Raw genomic sequence first — 15,204 nt, forward strand, 5'->3', positions numbered from 1 at the left:
TAGACTAACATGTCCAAGATGTTTACATTTCATCTCAACAGTTTACTGTAAAGCACACAATTGTACTACTACTAACCTCAGAATAACTGCATGATGAGATTTAAAAGAATGTTATATTTCTGCCTATTAAATTTTTTGGCAGATTGTTTATTTACAGTTTAATTTGTAGTGAGACAGGACATTGAGGATAGAAAGAACTGTCAAAGTTCTTGACTAAGAGTAAAACGCTGAATTTCACCATGATTATTTCACAACTAGGGCAGTTAAAGGGATATTAACATATAGCCTATTTTTTTAAATGTATGTACAGTATATAAATAAATATTTTAGCCCTCATTTCCCTCTATCAGAACAAGTACACGTGTGTGTGTGTGTGTGGGGTAAACAAAATATTTGCACCGGGGCGGGGCCTATAAATTACATTATGCCACTGGGCATGGCCAGCAGCTGCTTGGGCTCCCTTCTGGCGTCGGTCTGAGTCACGTTGGACGTGGAGTGAGCAGGCCAAGCCCCCGGAACGGCTGGCCAACGCCGAGGGGTACTTCATAGGAGGCTACCAATTACATTGACGCTGGAGGGTTATTTCACGGAAGACTTTGTCAGTCTTCCAAAATATTTTCACAGGCCCTATACATTCTATTATGCCGCTGGGCATGGCCAGCAGCTGCTTGGGCAGCATGGACACGAATAAGACCCTTCTGCCATCAGTCTGAGTGATGTTGGACCCGCCACTCATGTCATCATGTTGCTGCTGTCAGTCATGTTGGCTCTGCCTCATGTTGCTGTCAGTCATGTTGGCTCTGCCTCATGTTGCTGTCAGTCATGTTGGCTCTGCCTCATGTTGCTTCTGTCAGTCATGTTGGACCAACCACTCAACATGTTGCTGTCAGTCATGTTGGCTCCGCCTGCCTCGCATATTATTATAATTGTTGACTGGGAGCTTTGCAAAGTTACAGTGAGCAGACCCATGGGCAACATGGGTGCGTTGGGCCGAAGGCTGGTCGAGTGTCTAGTCAGTCCCAACCATAGGGACTCCAAATACCCCGTGCCTAAACAGTAGATGCAAAACGACAGGTGGTAGCTGGGCTGAAGGAGGGTGAGCAGCAAAGTTTAGCATACAGCAGCGCAGCAGAATCAGCAGCAAGCAAGCGGGAGGAGGAGAGCAAACCTTCCAGTTCAAATAGCCGGTATGAGTGTGTGATTGGCTGAGTGAATCATGTGAATGAGAGCGTGATGCTGAGGCGGCCCAATTAACGGCCGGGGTTTCCTGACCGAACATGTCTGTGACAGGCACAATGCTCATAACAGATTATGCTGATGAAGACTGTTTTGAAACATTAATCAATAAAGCCTTGACTGTGAAATGTACAATGTTACAGTGCAAAGACTTATATTTGTATACTATTTGTATTGTATTATGTAGCCTACCTACTCACCCCTATGACATCAAACCTAGTAATAAAAGGCACCGCTCACTTCACGTGTGATTCTTTTTCTTTAAAAAACACACACACACACACACACACACACACACACACACACACACACACACACACACACATATATATATATATATATATATATATATATATATATATATTGTGGGAGGTCGGGTGGGAAACAGGACAGGTGGGAGGTCGGGTGGGAAATACAGTGCAGTATCAGGGGTTAGACGCACGGTGGCGCCCCTGGGTTTATTTCAGTTTAGGTCAAACAAAGTCAGTTTCACATCAGAATTTTCATACAGACAATCTTCTTTTCCAAGAAGTCCCGGGTCCGAGGCGGGAATTATCACTGCAGAGGATGAGAGGGGTGGTTAGCATGCAGTCAGAGTACAAGGTAAGTGTCTAGTTGGGGCCTGAGACTCCGGTCTGGGCAATTCTACCAACTAGTCTTTTCTGTAACTTCCTTTCTTCTTCCTTTCCAGGTTCCAGAGGGACCAGGAGGCTCCCCCGGAGGTAGGTATCACGGTAGGTAACTCTCTCTATCCACAGGGCTAAGAAAAGTACTTTTGAGTAGAAGTACTCGGATACATATCGGTGAGTAATCAGAGTAAAAGTACTTGGTAAGGGGACCGGGTGAGTATGGTAGCTAGGGCCCCTTAGGCTCGGCCAACAGGTAGGTACACAAGCATTTATACTCTGATTTCTCTCTATCTACAGGGTGGCCGTGTCGATACGACAACGGCAGTCCCGGTCGATGCCACATTTTGCACACACACTCCCTGGATGCCAACATGAACCTCTGCCCCAAACTTTCCAGAACGGCCTGTTATAGCGCCACCAGGAGGCCGCTTTGTGCAAAACAAGTTTTTGCACAGTACACCTACACATTTTGTCCAAACATCACGCAAATTGGTACACAGTCTCTCTAGAGCCATTCAACGAAACCGGTCTTTCACATTTCTCACACTCCATCCTGATTGGTTAAGATTGGCTTCCAAAGTTCACAGGAGTGCTCAGTTTCAAACAAAATGCTGCAAATCATGAACACATCGCGTGATTTCCGTGAAATTGTGCACCCACATTCCCACTAGGCCGAGGACGAAATGCCACATGAACAATTTCAACTCAGACTCAAGGTGGCGCTATAACTGGCTGAAAAGTGTTTTTACCTCTAACTGCACGGATCTGTGGATAACTTTGTATGCCAACTCCCTAGAGGCCAAGGAAAAACCTTTGCCTGGAATTTTTCACATCTGCTCTTTATAGCGCCACCAGGAGGCCGACATATGTAAAACACATTTTCTATTATTACTCCTTCAGATTTTCTCCAAATTTCACGCAAATCGGTATACACTATCTCCATAGTCATGTGATCAACACGGAGCAGCACCATTTCCCATCTTCCATCCTGATTGGCTAAGATTGGCTTCCAAAGCTCACACGATTCGTCCATTTCGAAAAAAGGCCACAAATCACAAACACAGTGTGCAATTTCTGTTAAATTATACACGCACATTTTCACTAGGCCGAGGACGACATGCCACAATTTTTTCATCAAAATCAGCCTCACGGTGGCGCTATAACAGGCCAATTCCTGTTTTTAGCTATAACTGCATCGATCTGTATACAACTTATGTATGCACACATGGAAAAACATTGTACCTGCATCCCTCCAACACGAACCTCCGGCCCAAATCTTCCTCAACAGCCTGTTATAGCGCCACCATGAGGCCACAACCTGACCTGCCCTGGTGGAGACCTGTGCCGATTGGCACTTTGTCTAGTTAAAACCTATTTTTGAAGGGTGCTAGCCCCTCCTATGCACAGCTTTGTATGTTTGTACCACATGATGTGATGATTTGATTGGCTGAGCACGGAATGTGATGATGTACGATGATAAGAGTGTCCCTCACTTCACACGAGTGTGATTTTTAGTAAAATAGACCCGAGTAGTCAGTAGAGTTGCAACTGTGCTGTAGGCTACTGACCGCTTTCTTCCCTTCACACAAACGAGTCTTCACCAAAAATAGCCTTGTAAATTTGCTGTTTTGGGCTAATGTTTCCCCCAGAATATGGATGCTGGGCTTCAAGTAGTTATGTGTATTATGTGAAACTCCATTCATTACCAGCAAGGAGTGGGCATATACTGCCACATTCAGGACACACCTGCGCAAATCAGTGGTTGCAACCATTCATGATTTGTGTGACGTCATACCACAGCTTGGGCGGCCTATACTAAAGGTGTTGTGCTCTCCTGTGTACAATTTATTTTCAGTGCAGTGCAGCAGAGTGCACTGACTCAAGTGATATCAACACACATATCATGGATATTAAAGTGAAAGGTTATTTTCTGGGGAAGGGCGATACCCCACGGGAGATTCGGTCCTTTATGATAGAGTGCGATGTAGCCACAAATTATGAGTTTCTGCTAGCAAAGGTTGCCGATAAGTTCTCCATCCTGAAGGGTATGGAATTTGCGATGTTCTACAAGGACAAGGATGGGGACCTAATCCACTTCTGTGCAAGTGAGGAGCTGACTATGGGATACAGGGCTATGAGGGACCAAACCTTTAGAGTGTACATCAAGGAGGTCAGACATTATATCAAATATTTAAAACAAATTAAGTGAGCGCCTTTAGACGTTGACCTCGAGGACGACTTATTAGTCATTGAGACATTAACAGTGAAAACATGCAAGAGCCTTTGTGAAACGCCCCCCCCCCCCCCCCCCACCAACCTCAAAGTGAAGGTTGAGCCAGGTTTGATAATGTCAAATGTTCCCCTGGACCAGAAGAGGATATGATCTTTTCTGACAAGCAACTGCTAGATTTATTTATTTATGTATTTATTTATTTACCAGGGAAAATGCTATTCATCAATGTCAGTGTGTCAATGTCAGTTTTCACATCCATGTAAATGAGCCAGAGTTAGCCAAAAGCTAATTTTTTGTCCCTGATGGACGCATTCTCTCCGACTAGAACGTCCAGAGAGAATCCACCTTCTGCATCACCTGAGGGGAAGCATGCAGACCTTTTTGAAAGCCCTTAACGGCAAAGGTCATCACCCTGGAGGTAGAACCAAGACGTGAGACGCCATATGGAGGCAGCCACAAACCTTTACCAGATTCATAAAAATAAACTGGAGCCAATGGACCTGCAATCAATCCAATCGAGCAGACGCCACCTCGGGCACTGAAAGTGAAGGCCTCGACAGGAGAGAAACGTACACAGACCCTGTAGATCAGTGGTTCTCAAACTTTTCATTTCAAAGACCCCTATAACTCAGCTGAGTGTACATTCTGTACAAATGAGCCCGCAGGGGTCTATTTGGTTCCTTTTGCACACCCAAGAGTCACAGACCTGTAAGGGTCCACTTGGAACCCCCTCGGGGAGCCCTGAGGGTCCCTGATCCCCACTTTGAGAACCATTCCCTAGATCATTATTATTGTATGTATGCCCACACCAATCAATGTTTTAATAACATAAAACAACATAATGGTAATGTTTCTCCAATTCTTTTTTTTTATTGAATATATACTACAACAGTACTTTTTTTTGTTCCACAGTTCAACGTAATCTCAATGTTTTTGTTTTATTAAAGATCCACGATGACATAACATCAATGTTTCTCTTTATTTTTTGTTTTTTTGCACCTATTTTTTACCTCTTTTTTGCCTCTTTTTTTTAATCATGTGAACCCTAGCATCCAGATTCTGTGCATGTGCAAGCATAGATGAAAATAGGTGAACGTTTGGCAAAATAGAGCAGTTCTACAAGCTCACAACTTGCCTTGACATGTTGTGACTGTAGATTTCACTATTGTACAACGAACTATATAGGATAGGGTTTAAGTGGTTAATATCCACATCGCAACATAGTACAGTAATTTCTATGTTTTACAGCATTAGCCGGCCCTTAGGGGACATTCAAATAGCACAGCAATTCCCTACTATGTATGTTAATTGCCATATTTCTTGTGCACACTGACAGCAGGCCAATGAGCTCAATTATCCCTGAATATTTAGATTTTTTTCTCAATTTAGTTCTGCCTATTCCAGATTACCTGTGCATACTGTAGTCCCTTGTCATTGCTATTCCTAGAGAGAGCATTATCACGTATCTCTGTGTCATGTCAAGGCTTCTTTTCTGTCATGATCCTCTGTTCATTTTGTTCCTTTATTTTTTTAAAGACATACGTTACAGCAGCGAAACAAAGAGACTCCTAGTAGGCCTAATTGTAGGTGCAGTCCTACACCCTGAGTACATGCATTGGTGAATTCTACATGCATTGGCGAATTCTAATGTCTCTATAGCCCAACTATTATGCTAATAACATCCACACTGGCACACTATTAATTAGTATCATCAGTAACACCTGTGAAGGAAGTAGCGAAGGGGCCTGGAAATAGGAAGACTTATTCTGTGTGCATAGCCCATTGTCATAGATGTGTATGTGAGAGCCTGCGTTATGGGAAAGGGAGGTTCCACAAGGGAGATTTGTTGCTTCGTTCTGGAGGAGGATTTGTAACGAAGTGGTCCTCCGTTACTTACAGTATATTTAGCACATTTATGCTTATTTTTCACACATATGGTACCAGTGTTTGATTGAAGTATTTATATTTGCACAGCATATGCACTTTAGTCAGTTGTATTGGCACACAAAGGAAAAGTCATGAGTTGAACTGGTTTATTGAAAGTATTATGAACATGGAGTTGTTTCCTATCCGTCAGGATTGCCACTCAGCATTGGACAGTATCACCTGGGGAAACAGAGGGATGTTTGGTCATGATGGGCAAGTGCAATACAGTTAAGAATGCAATATGTGTCAGGGCAATATAAGTACAATATGTACTATGAGACTGTGTTATATAATTTAATACTTACTGCTTCTGTTCTGTCTGTTCCAGTGTGTTCGGGCAAAAGAGTCCCCAGGCTACCAGAGCACCAGGTCTGGACTGGACCACAGTGAAATGGCCAGGGGGTGTTCGAGTTATGCATTGGAGCTGCTAATGATAATGGGATATGTGGTTTATCTTGCAATAGTGGGCATAATTAATATTTACTTACCTGTGTAGTGATATAGATTTATAGGCTCATGTGATGTGGGTTATGTGGGGTTCAGAAGTGTTGCATGTTTGACCAGTAATATGGTAGAGTCTGCACTGATTGTTTCAGCTGCCTATAAAAGGCTGCCAAGAAGCACACATACACTCAGTGTTAGATCAGTGAGTGGGTATGGTGGAGCTGCACACCAACATGCCCTATTTGTTTGCTGCTTGTGTTATGCCATTTCCCATGCTGTAACCTTCTTTTGGGAATAAATCACGGTGTGGCTGCATTTTACCTCCGGCCACTTATTGGGCCAACACCACAGGATTTAGTTCTGAATTACTGAAGCGGAAAGTCATTAATATTTTCAAGGAAAACGATGGGGACCTGCATGGTGTCCTTCAACACGGACGTTGAGCTAAAGTTGTGACTGACCTATAGACCAAACCTTTAGCCTGTACCTTGAAGAGATGCAAGGTTCTAAGCCAAGGCCTGGTCTTATAGCCTTGGGTTCCAGCCTGAACCGCTCCATTCCGTGATTTTGTTTTGTAGAAAAGTGACAAAAACAGAACGCAGCAATTCATTCTGGATCCCAGGCTAGTGGTCTTACTTATTAAAGATGGAGTGCCACAATTTTTGTATTTTTCCAATTTTTCATGTGTATGAGGTGAGAGTACTTGATTAGACACCCTGGAGTCGTTTTTATGTGCAATGGTGTATAGAGCGTCGCAGTCCCACCCCCTTTCAGAACGACGAGTGGCCCAGGAAGTTAATCCCAATGCATTTTGCCCATAGGCTTTTCTTAAAGTATTTATTTAAAGACGGTTACGCCGCGGACAAAGCCAACTCGGATCGTGACAAATCATGACAATGAACAATATTTTTGGGCCGATCAAATCATTAGAAAGAAGAAAATAAAGGCAGGAGACAACAGTATTTGTTTTGTTTTTCTTCTTATAAATTATTTGATCGGCCCAAAACATAGTGTTCATTGTCATGATTTGTCACGATCCGAGTTGGCTTTGTCCGCGGCGTAACCGTCTTTAAATAAATACTTTAAGAAAAGCCTATGGGCAAAATGCATTGGGATTCATTTCCTGGGCCACTCGTCGTTCTGAAAGGTATTTAGGGTTTCTTCCTGGAGGCTGAACCCTTGACAGTCAAACGGGCCAATGAAATAAACAGTAATATAGTGACATCACATTATCAGCCCCTTATCATACAACTACAGCTGTGATCACCACCCAGGCACCCACCAGGCATACTTAATGAACTGGTGGGCGTGCCCACATAAAAACAACATTTTAACAAATACTGTACACTTTTTTGAGAAATTATACCTCCTTATATAACAATAAGACCTGAAAAATCACGGCACTCCATCTTTAAGAGACAAATGTGTGCAAATAAGAATTCAGTATAGTTTTAAGCGAGGACTTAAGATTATTATGTGAAACTTTTATGGGGCTAATGGGGGGCACTGTTGTGCCTGCATTCGGTAGCACTATCGCCTCACAGCTAGAAGGTCCCGGGTTTGATTCCCGCCTGGGGCGCTGGGGTGTGTGTTCTCTCCTCCGTGTTATCAGCGCTCATACCCTGGTTGGCCTGGTGACGCAAGGTTACGTTTTCCCTAGGGTAGGTACACTCACAAAAAACATGCAGTAATCCTGGGCTCTCTATACTGCCTTACCCTAGTCATGCTGATGGAGGGGAAAGGAACTGGTTGGAATCACTGTTCCTTTTATGCGCTACGTCCTACCGGGGAAACTCTTCTTCAGGTGATAAGAAGAGGCCTGCTCACTCCTCATCCATTGAAGGAAGCATGAGCTCAGTTTAGGCTCTCCCCAGGTTGGCAGAGGAAGAGTATGGCCCAGGATTACAGTTTAAGCAATTGGCAAAAAGAAAAAGGGTTACAAAATTGTGGGATAAAAATAAAAACCGAAATAAAAAATCACACCTGTGTGAAGTGAGGGGCGCTCTTATCATCATACATCATCATACATCATCTCATTCTGGCCAATTACAATTTGCGTCCTCACTCTTCCATCTTTTTTTTTTACTTTTTTTATGATCAGTACTTTATTTTAGATTTTTTACAAGCACATAAAACAGAAAACCTACAATACAAACACAAGCAACAACAGCAGAGTACTGTACGTATTCATGGACAGACAAGATAGATAAGATAAAAAAAGGAAAAATCTAATTAAAATGAAAATAGTTTACATTATTTACACGACCAAACGCAGCATCATCAACCGTATCATAAATTGTGTAGTAATACAATAAACAATCAAGAGGGCATTGCCTGACCATGGATCACACCAAGGGACCTGCAACATGACTGAGGAACACGTCCCACTTCAGATCATATTTATCCAACAGATTATTCATCTTAAAGGATAACCTCTCCAAAGCAGCCACAATACCAAGCTGAGTGAACCATACATGTGCTGGAGGTAAAATCAGACTTCCATTCCTTAACAATGATCTTCCTGCCCACCATTAATGCTGTTTGAATCCAGTCAGCTAGAGGTGCAGGGAGGTGTTTTAGTTGCGATGGACCACCCAGAATAAAGAGAGCCGGTGTACAAGGAATATCCTGGTTTGTGATTTGCATTATATTCTCATGAATAGCACACCATAGCGTCTGTACTCTGTACCTCACTCTTCCATCTTCACTTTTCTGTCCTCACTTTTTATCCTCAATAAGTACTTTGCTCAAAACATTCAAATCAAAACATTGCTATGGGATCAGCCAATCAAATCATCGCTATTATTCACACAAACACACAAAGCCGGGCATAATAAAAAAAGTTTAAGTGAAACTCTATTTTCCCCATCGGACAATTCAAGACACATGCGAAAATCGCATTGGGCAATGGTTTGTGTTAGGTGTGATGTCAGACCAGAGCTCAGTCAGCATATATATGTTGTGCTGGTCATGTGCTGTGTATAATTTCTTACAGATAGTGTTGAGGTTGAAGTTAAAAGAAGATATCATGGACATACAAGTGAAAGCTTTCCTTATGGGACCTACCCCTACCCCAAGGGAGATTCGTTCCTTCACTGTTGAAAAAGATTCAGTCGGAAGGTATGACGATCTGAAGGAAAAGATTATTGATATTTTCTCCAACCTGAAACATTGTATCATCTTTGCGATGTTCTACAAGGATAGAGATGGTGAGCTGATCTCCTTCTCCACAGACGAGGAGCTGATGATGGGTCTGCACTCTATGCAGAACCAAACCTTCAGAGTGTACCTCAAAGAGTTGAGAAGTATTAAGTCCTGGACTTACTCATCTGCAACTTGACCGCAGAGGAACACGCATGGCTGTGCAGATTGATAATGGGGTGAAGGTTTCTCTGCATTCAAACTGTCTCAACAATAAGAACTACCTCCTATAGTAGTCATTGTATACATAGTATTGACTGCATGTGAACATTGCAGACCTCTTGTGAAAACACTTACCATGGAGGTTGAGCCAGTGACACCATTGAGGATGTCAGCCAAAATACAAGCAGAGGCTCGTCTTTGCTGACAAGCAAATCTGGAAGATGGCTGCATTGTGTCCAACTATAACGTCCACTCCAGAATAAATCCATCTTGTCCTGCTGCATCATCTGGTAGAGGAATGCAGACCGGAAGCTGGCAACACCCTCTTTAACTACCGTAATTTCCAGACTATAAGCCGCTACTTTTTTCCCATGCTTTGAACCCTGCGGCCTATACAACGGTGCGGCTAATCTATGGATTTTTACAGCTAACGGCCACTAGGGGACCTTCTAAATCTATCTCTATGGCCTCTATGCGGCTTATAGTCCAGTGCGGCTTGTATATGTACACATTTGGCTTCTAGGCTGAGATTGGCCCCAGACAATGCAGACTGTCCGGGGCCAATCTCGCAAACCACTGGACTGATAAGCATCAAAATTCTTGAGCGCGGTGCCAGTAGGCCAAGGACATAGGCTACCCACATTTTAAGAATATTTTGTGAATATTTGTTTACTCGTTCAACTAATTCTATACTGTAATTCAATTGCAGGCGAATCAGGCGGAAACCCTACTGAATATGCAGACTGACGTTATAGATGACTGACTTCATAGACCACCTGCCTCCTGTTGTCTGAGACGCATTAAGTCATGCTAGACCTCATCTTTCCACAGCAGAATATCAACAAAAATGTTGATTATTTTTCCTTGAACACTTTTTATGACAGAATACCCACAATGCAACAATAATATCAGTTTTTTGAGGGCACTAGCCACTCCTATGCACAGCTTTGTGTGTATGTCTGTAGCTCAGAATGTGATATGATTGGCTGATGTATGATGATAAGAGTGCCCCTCACTTCACACGAGTGTGATTTTTTATTAACGTCCAACAATGTCAATGTTTCATTTTTTTATGATGATACACAAGGTCAATGTTATTTTTTGTGAGAATGATGCAGTCCTTTAATTATTTTTGTAGTATTTTCTTTATGTTTGATGTTTTGACATGACAAGGATAGCCATTGGTTTGAGACAACACCTTTTTGGTCTGTTACACTAATTTATACATTCATGAATAATTTGTATTTATTTTTTATGACCAACATTAACTACTAGTTCATCTCGCACACTGCTGAATTTGTATGAATGCTGCCAAGTAGGCCACGGAAGCATCGCCAGTCGCCACAATTTTGTTCACTTTTTGTACTTTGAATGTTTCATTTTATAATTACGCCATTGTCGTGGTCCTGCCCCTTTTTGCATCCATGGGTTGCGTTTGCTTGTTTGCACAAATATCTTCTCTCCATCCACTATTGTTTTTATGTTGCCTATTAATAATTAATGTATTTAAATATTAGCCTCAGTAAAAAGGTGAATCTCTGGTGCAGTATATAGTGACAATGTGTTTTTTGTTTTTCAAGATGCTGGATATTTGTACATTTTTTGTAAACTAAATCAGAAGGATGCGGAACGAGGCGGCCGGAAGCCTGCTGGTTGCTCCGTCAGGGACCAATCAGAAGGCTGGAAAAGGTGATTGATTGTGCTGATACCGTGGCACACTGGGAAAGGCCTACGCTGTTGATTGTCTAAACGGAAGTGAAGAAGCGGAAAAATGTCAACTCTCTGCCTTAGGTCGTGACCAGGCTTTTCTCTTCGCAGATGATTAAGGCTGATAGGCTAATACCATGGAGTACCAAACCTGGAGTTATCCATCAGATACGTCAGATATGACCCAACATCCAACAGGACGTCCAACATCCACTGGTCCAGCAGGGAATCGAACCAGCTGGGTTTCCTGACCCATAGCCCTACTAGCAACCCTATTCTGTGGGGAACATTCGCTAAACATACTAAAGATTTGGGATTGATGAAAAAAAAAGGTACCGTGCCAACTCAGGTAGGCTATGTTTTAGTGGTTAATAAGTATAAGTGGTTAGTTACTGAATATCCACGACTACAGTATAACAACATACTGTCGGTGCACATGTGGGCCCAATTTAGCAACAAAAAGTGGGCCCAATTTAGCAACAAAAAGGTAATTATTTTTCATAAGACCCACTTCGCAGTTATCAAGATTCTGACATTCACATTTTTTTGAGTGCTGACGTGTTTGACCATATTCTTAGTTCTTGATTTTCTTTGAACTGCTGGTATATTATAGACATATAGTCGGAATGGTCTTTCTGAACAACGCCTATCCAAACGACTCAATGGTGGGCACCTCTCTCCCTTGTGTCCTCACCAATGTGCCTGCCGGGTTTAATGTCGATCGGTCCATATATGCACATGGCCATATTTGGGCATATCGGTCGGATCTGTGGCTCTGGACAACCGGATCACCATGCCTATAAATAATGTTGCGTTCACACGGGCAGATGAAACGATGCAGTCGATGCAGAAACAATTCATTGTCAATGGAAGCCAGCGATGTGAAGCTGCAACGCGCAAATTATGCTGTGATGCGTTTTTACATCTGTCCGCACTATCAGGGCGTATCAGGTTCGTATCAGTGATGGGCCCTATTTGGGCGTTTGGGTTTGTTTATGAGAGAGTTGCGACAACTCTGTTCGCTTCATGCAATAGCGGCTCCCGGTGGCTATGAGGAGCTGAATATAGTTACAAAACCCTGGACCGGACATTCACATAATGCACTGGACTGAGTCGAGTAGACCAGGCATGAACAAACATCATTTTTAACTAGAACTGCACTCTGTCTACTAGTGCGCAAGCAGAGCGTGCAAGTGCTGTCGACCGCCATGAACTTTCAAATCTCAGCCTAGGTAAAAAAAATAGTATTTTGAAGTGTCCAGGATCCACTTTCCAGTTTCTCAAAGAAAAATATAACATGGATATCAGATGAAAAGAAATGTATATCAGTTAAAAAATATATAGTATAATATTATTTATTTTAAACTTTCAATAACCTTGCTTTAATTTTACTGAATTTTGGATTATAGTTATATCAATACTAAATCATGGTATGATACATACATACATACATACATACATACAGTACATACATACATACCCAGCCGATCAGCAAACATAATGGTGGTCCCTGATTGGCCGACGGACACCACCAACAGCTAATTACGGACCACTGAGGAAAGGCATACCATACATACGCAGCTGGCCACAGTACTTGCGTGCTCTGCTTGTGCAAGTAATAACAAGATATGACCCAAATAACCGATTTAGATAAATGAAAGAAAACATATCACAGGTTATTTCCGGATACCTTGTGTTCTGACTTGCAAACAATATACAGTAATTGGGGTCCCTCCGTGCCTCTCAGTTTCTGAGCAGGTAGTATCGCGTCACTTCAGTCAATTTGGGGATCCTTAACATGAAAAGGTTTGAGAACCACTGCCCTATGTTTGAAAATAACATATCTATGTTGTTTGATGTACTTAAAACCTACAATCTACAAGCTCACAACATGTCACGTGGCGATAAGTGAGTGTCTCATCTTTTTGCAGGTTGCTATGGTTGCAGGTCTTGCCAAACAGAGTACATAAGAGACCGGTCTGACATCATGGACCTTGGATATTTAGGCAAGACTGACATCATAGTGACATAGCGAGTGAGTGAGTGCATTATATACACATCATCATTTTGCAGCACCTTTAGAATGTATTTTACTTCCCAATACAATGTTGGAAGAGGTGCAGCTATCTGAGATCAAGCCCTTGCTGAAAAACAAGGATTCATTCACCTTCCAGGAGGATAATCACCAGCATGACATTGAGACGCCTCATGGTGTCCTGCATGTGACCGTGAGGGGCGTGCCCAAGGGCAACCGACCCGCCATCCTCACATACCATGACATCGGCCTCAACCACGAGTCGTGCTTCAGCACCTTGTTCAACCACAAGGACATGCAGGAGATCACACAGCACTTTGCCGTGGTCCACGTCGACTCACCTGGACAACAAGAGGGAGCTCCGCCCTTCCTCACTGGTTATCGTTATCCTACTATGGATGAGCTCGCAGAGATGCTGCCCTCCGTGATGAACAAGCTCAAGGTGAGGAGTGTGATTGGCATCGGCGTTGGAGCGGGAGCTTATATCCTTGCACGATTGGCGCTAAACCACCCTACCCTGGTGGAAGGCCTTGTCCTGATCAATGTTGATGCCCATGCCGAGAGCTGGGTTCACTGGGCCGCTTCCAAGCTGTCAGCATGGACCAGTAGCCTGGTGGACATAGTGATGGCTCACCACTTTGCTCAGGACATCAATCAGGACAATCTGGCGCTATTCTGCGTCTCCTACCAGCACCGTCGCGATCTGGAGATTGAGCGCCCAACCGCAGGTCTGAATGAAGATAAAGCCAACACATTAACCTGCCCTACTCTGTTGGTGGTTGGAGACACATCACCTGCCCTAGAGGCTGTGGTTGAGTGCAATTCCAGGTTAGATGCAGCCAAAACCAGTTTGCTAAAGATGAGTGATTGTGGAGGCTTCCCACAGGTTGTGCAGCCTGGCAAACTGGCTGAGGCCTTCAAGTACTTTGTTCAGGGCATGGGATACATCCCGTCAGCAGGAATGACTCGTCTAGCTCGCTCTTGTACCACTTCGTCCTACAGCACCATTTCCATGGACGTTGAGAAACCCTGTGGTGTCCAACACTCAGTACTTTCTTCTGTTGTTATTCGTTAATTCCTTTTACGGCATTGACTCTGATAGAGGTTGGTCGTCTATGAGAGAGTCTATGTGTCTGTTCAGAGCTATAGTCTCGCAAAGTGCTACGACAACGATCAGCGATAACTTTGTATGCCACACTGCCTGAAGACCACCAAGATTAACTAAAGGTAATTAAATACATGCAAACTTTCGGTTGCTTAAACTTTTGCATGCCTAAATATGGGGTCAAGCCCAAAAAGAAAAAAGCTATACGCATTAGACAATATACACCTTTATATAAACATTGATGACTGAAAATAATAAATAAAATCACACGCGTGTGAAGTGAGGGGCGCTCTTATCATCATACGTCATCATACATACATACAAGGCATTCCAAGGCCAGTGAGTCCTCCAACTGTGCCTTGGTCTGCCCCGGGTCTCCTCCCGTACCTCCCTAGGGAGACGCCCGAGAGGCATCCTAAACATATGCCTGAACTACCTAAGCTGGCTCCTTTCCATGCTGAAGAAGCAGCGACTCTACTCCGAGTCTCTCTCGTGTGACTGAACTTCTCACCCTATCTCTAAGGGA

At 43.2% G+C, this 15,204-nt stretch overlaps 1 protein-coding gene across 1 annotated transcript; it reads left to right on the top strand.

Annotated features, from left to right (window-relative positions):
• Positions 1-13,643: 13,643 nt before the first annotated feature.
• On the top strand, positions 13,644-14,648 carry LOC310862929 (protein NDRG3-like; the record flags this gene model as incomplete). The annotated part of the gene is made up of 1 exon (XM_083771050.1): positions 13,644-14,648. One exon carries the CDS (start codon positions 13,644-13,646, stop codon positions 14,646-14,648), a length of 1,005 nt encoding a protein of 334 aa, XP_083627176.1.
• Between the last annotated feature and the right edge of the window lie 556 nt (positions 14,649-15,204).

This window comes from Protomyctophum parallelum, assembly GCF_964188405.1.
Source record: "Protomyctophum parallelum genome assembly, chromosome: 8".
Taxonomy (NCBI): domain Eukaryota; kingdom Metazoa; phylum Chordata; class Actinopteri; order Myctophiformes; family Myctophidae; genus Protomyctophum; species Protomyctophum parallelum.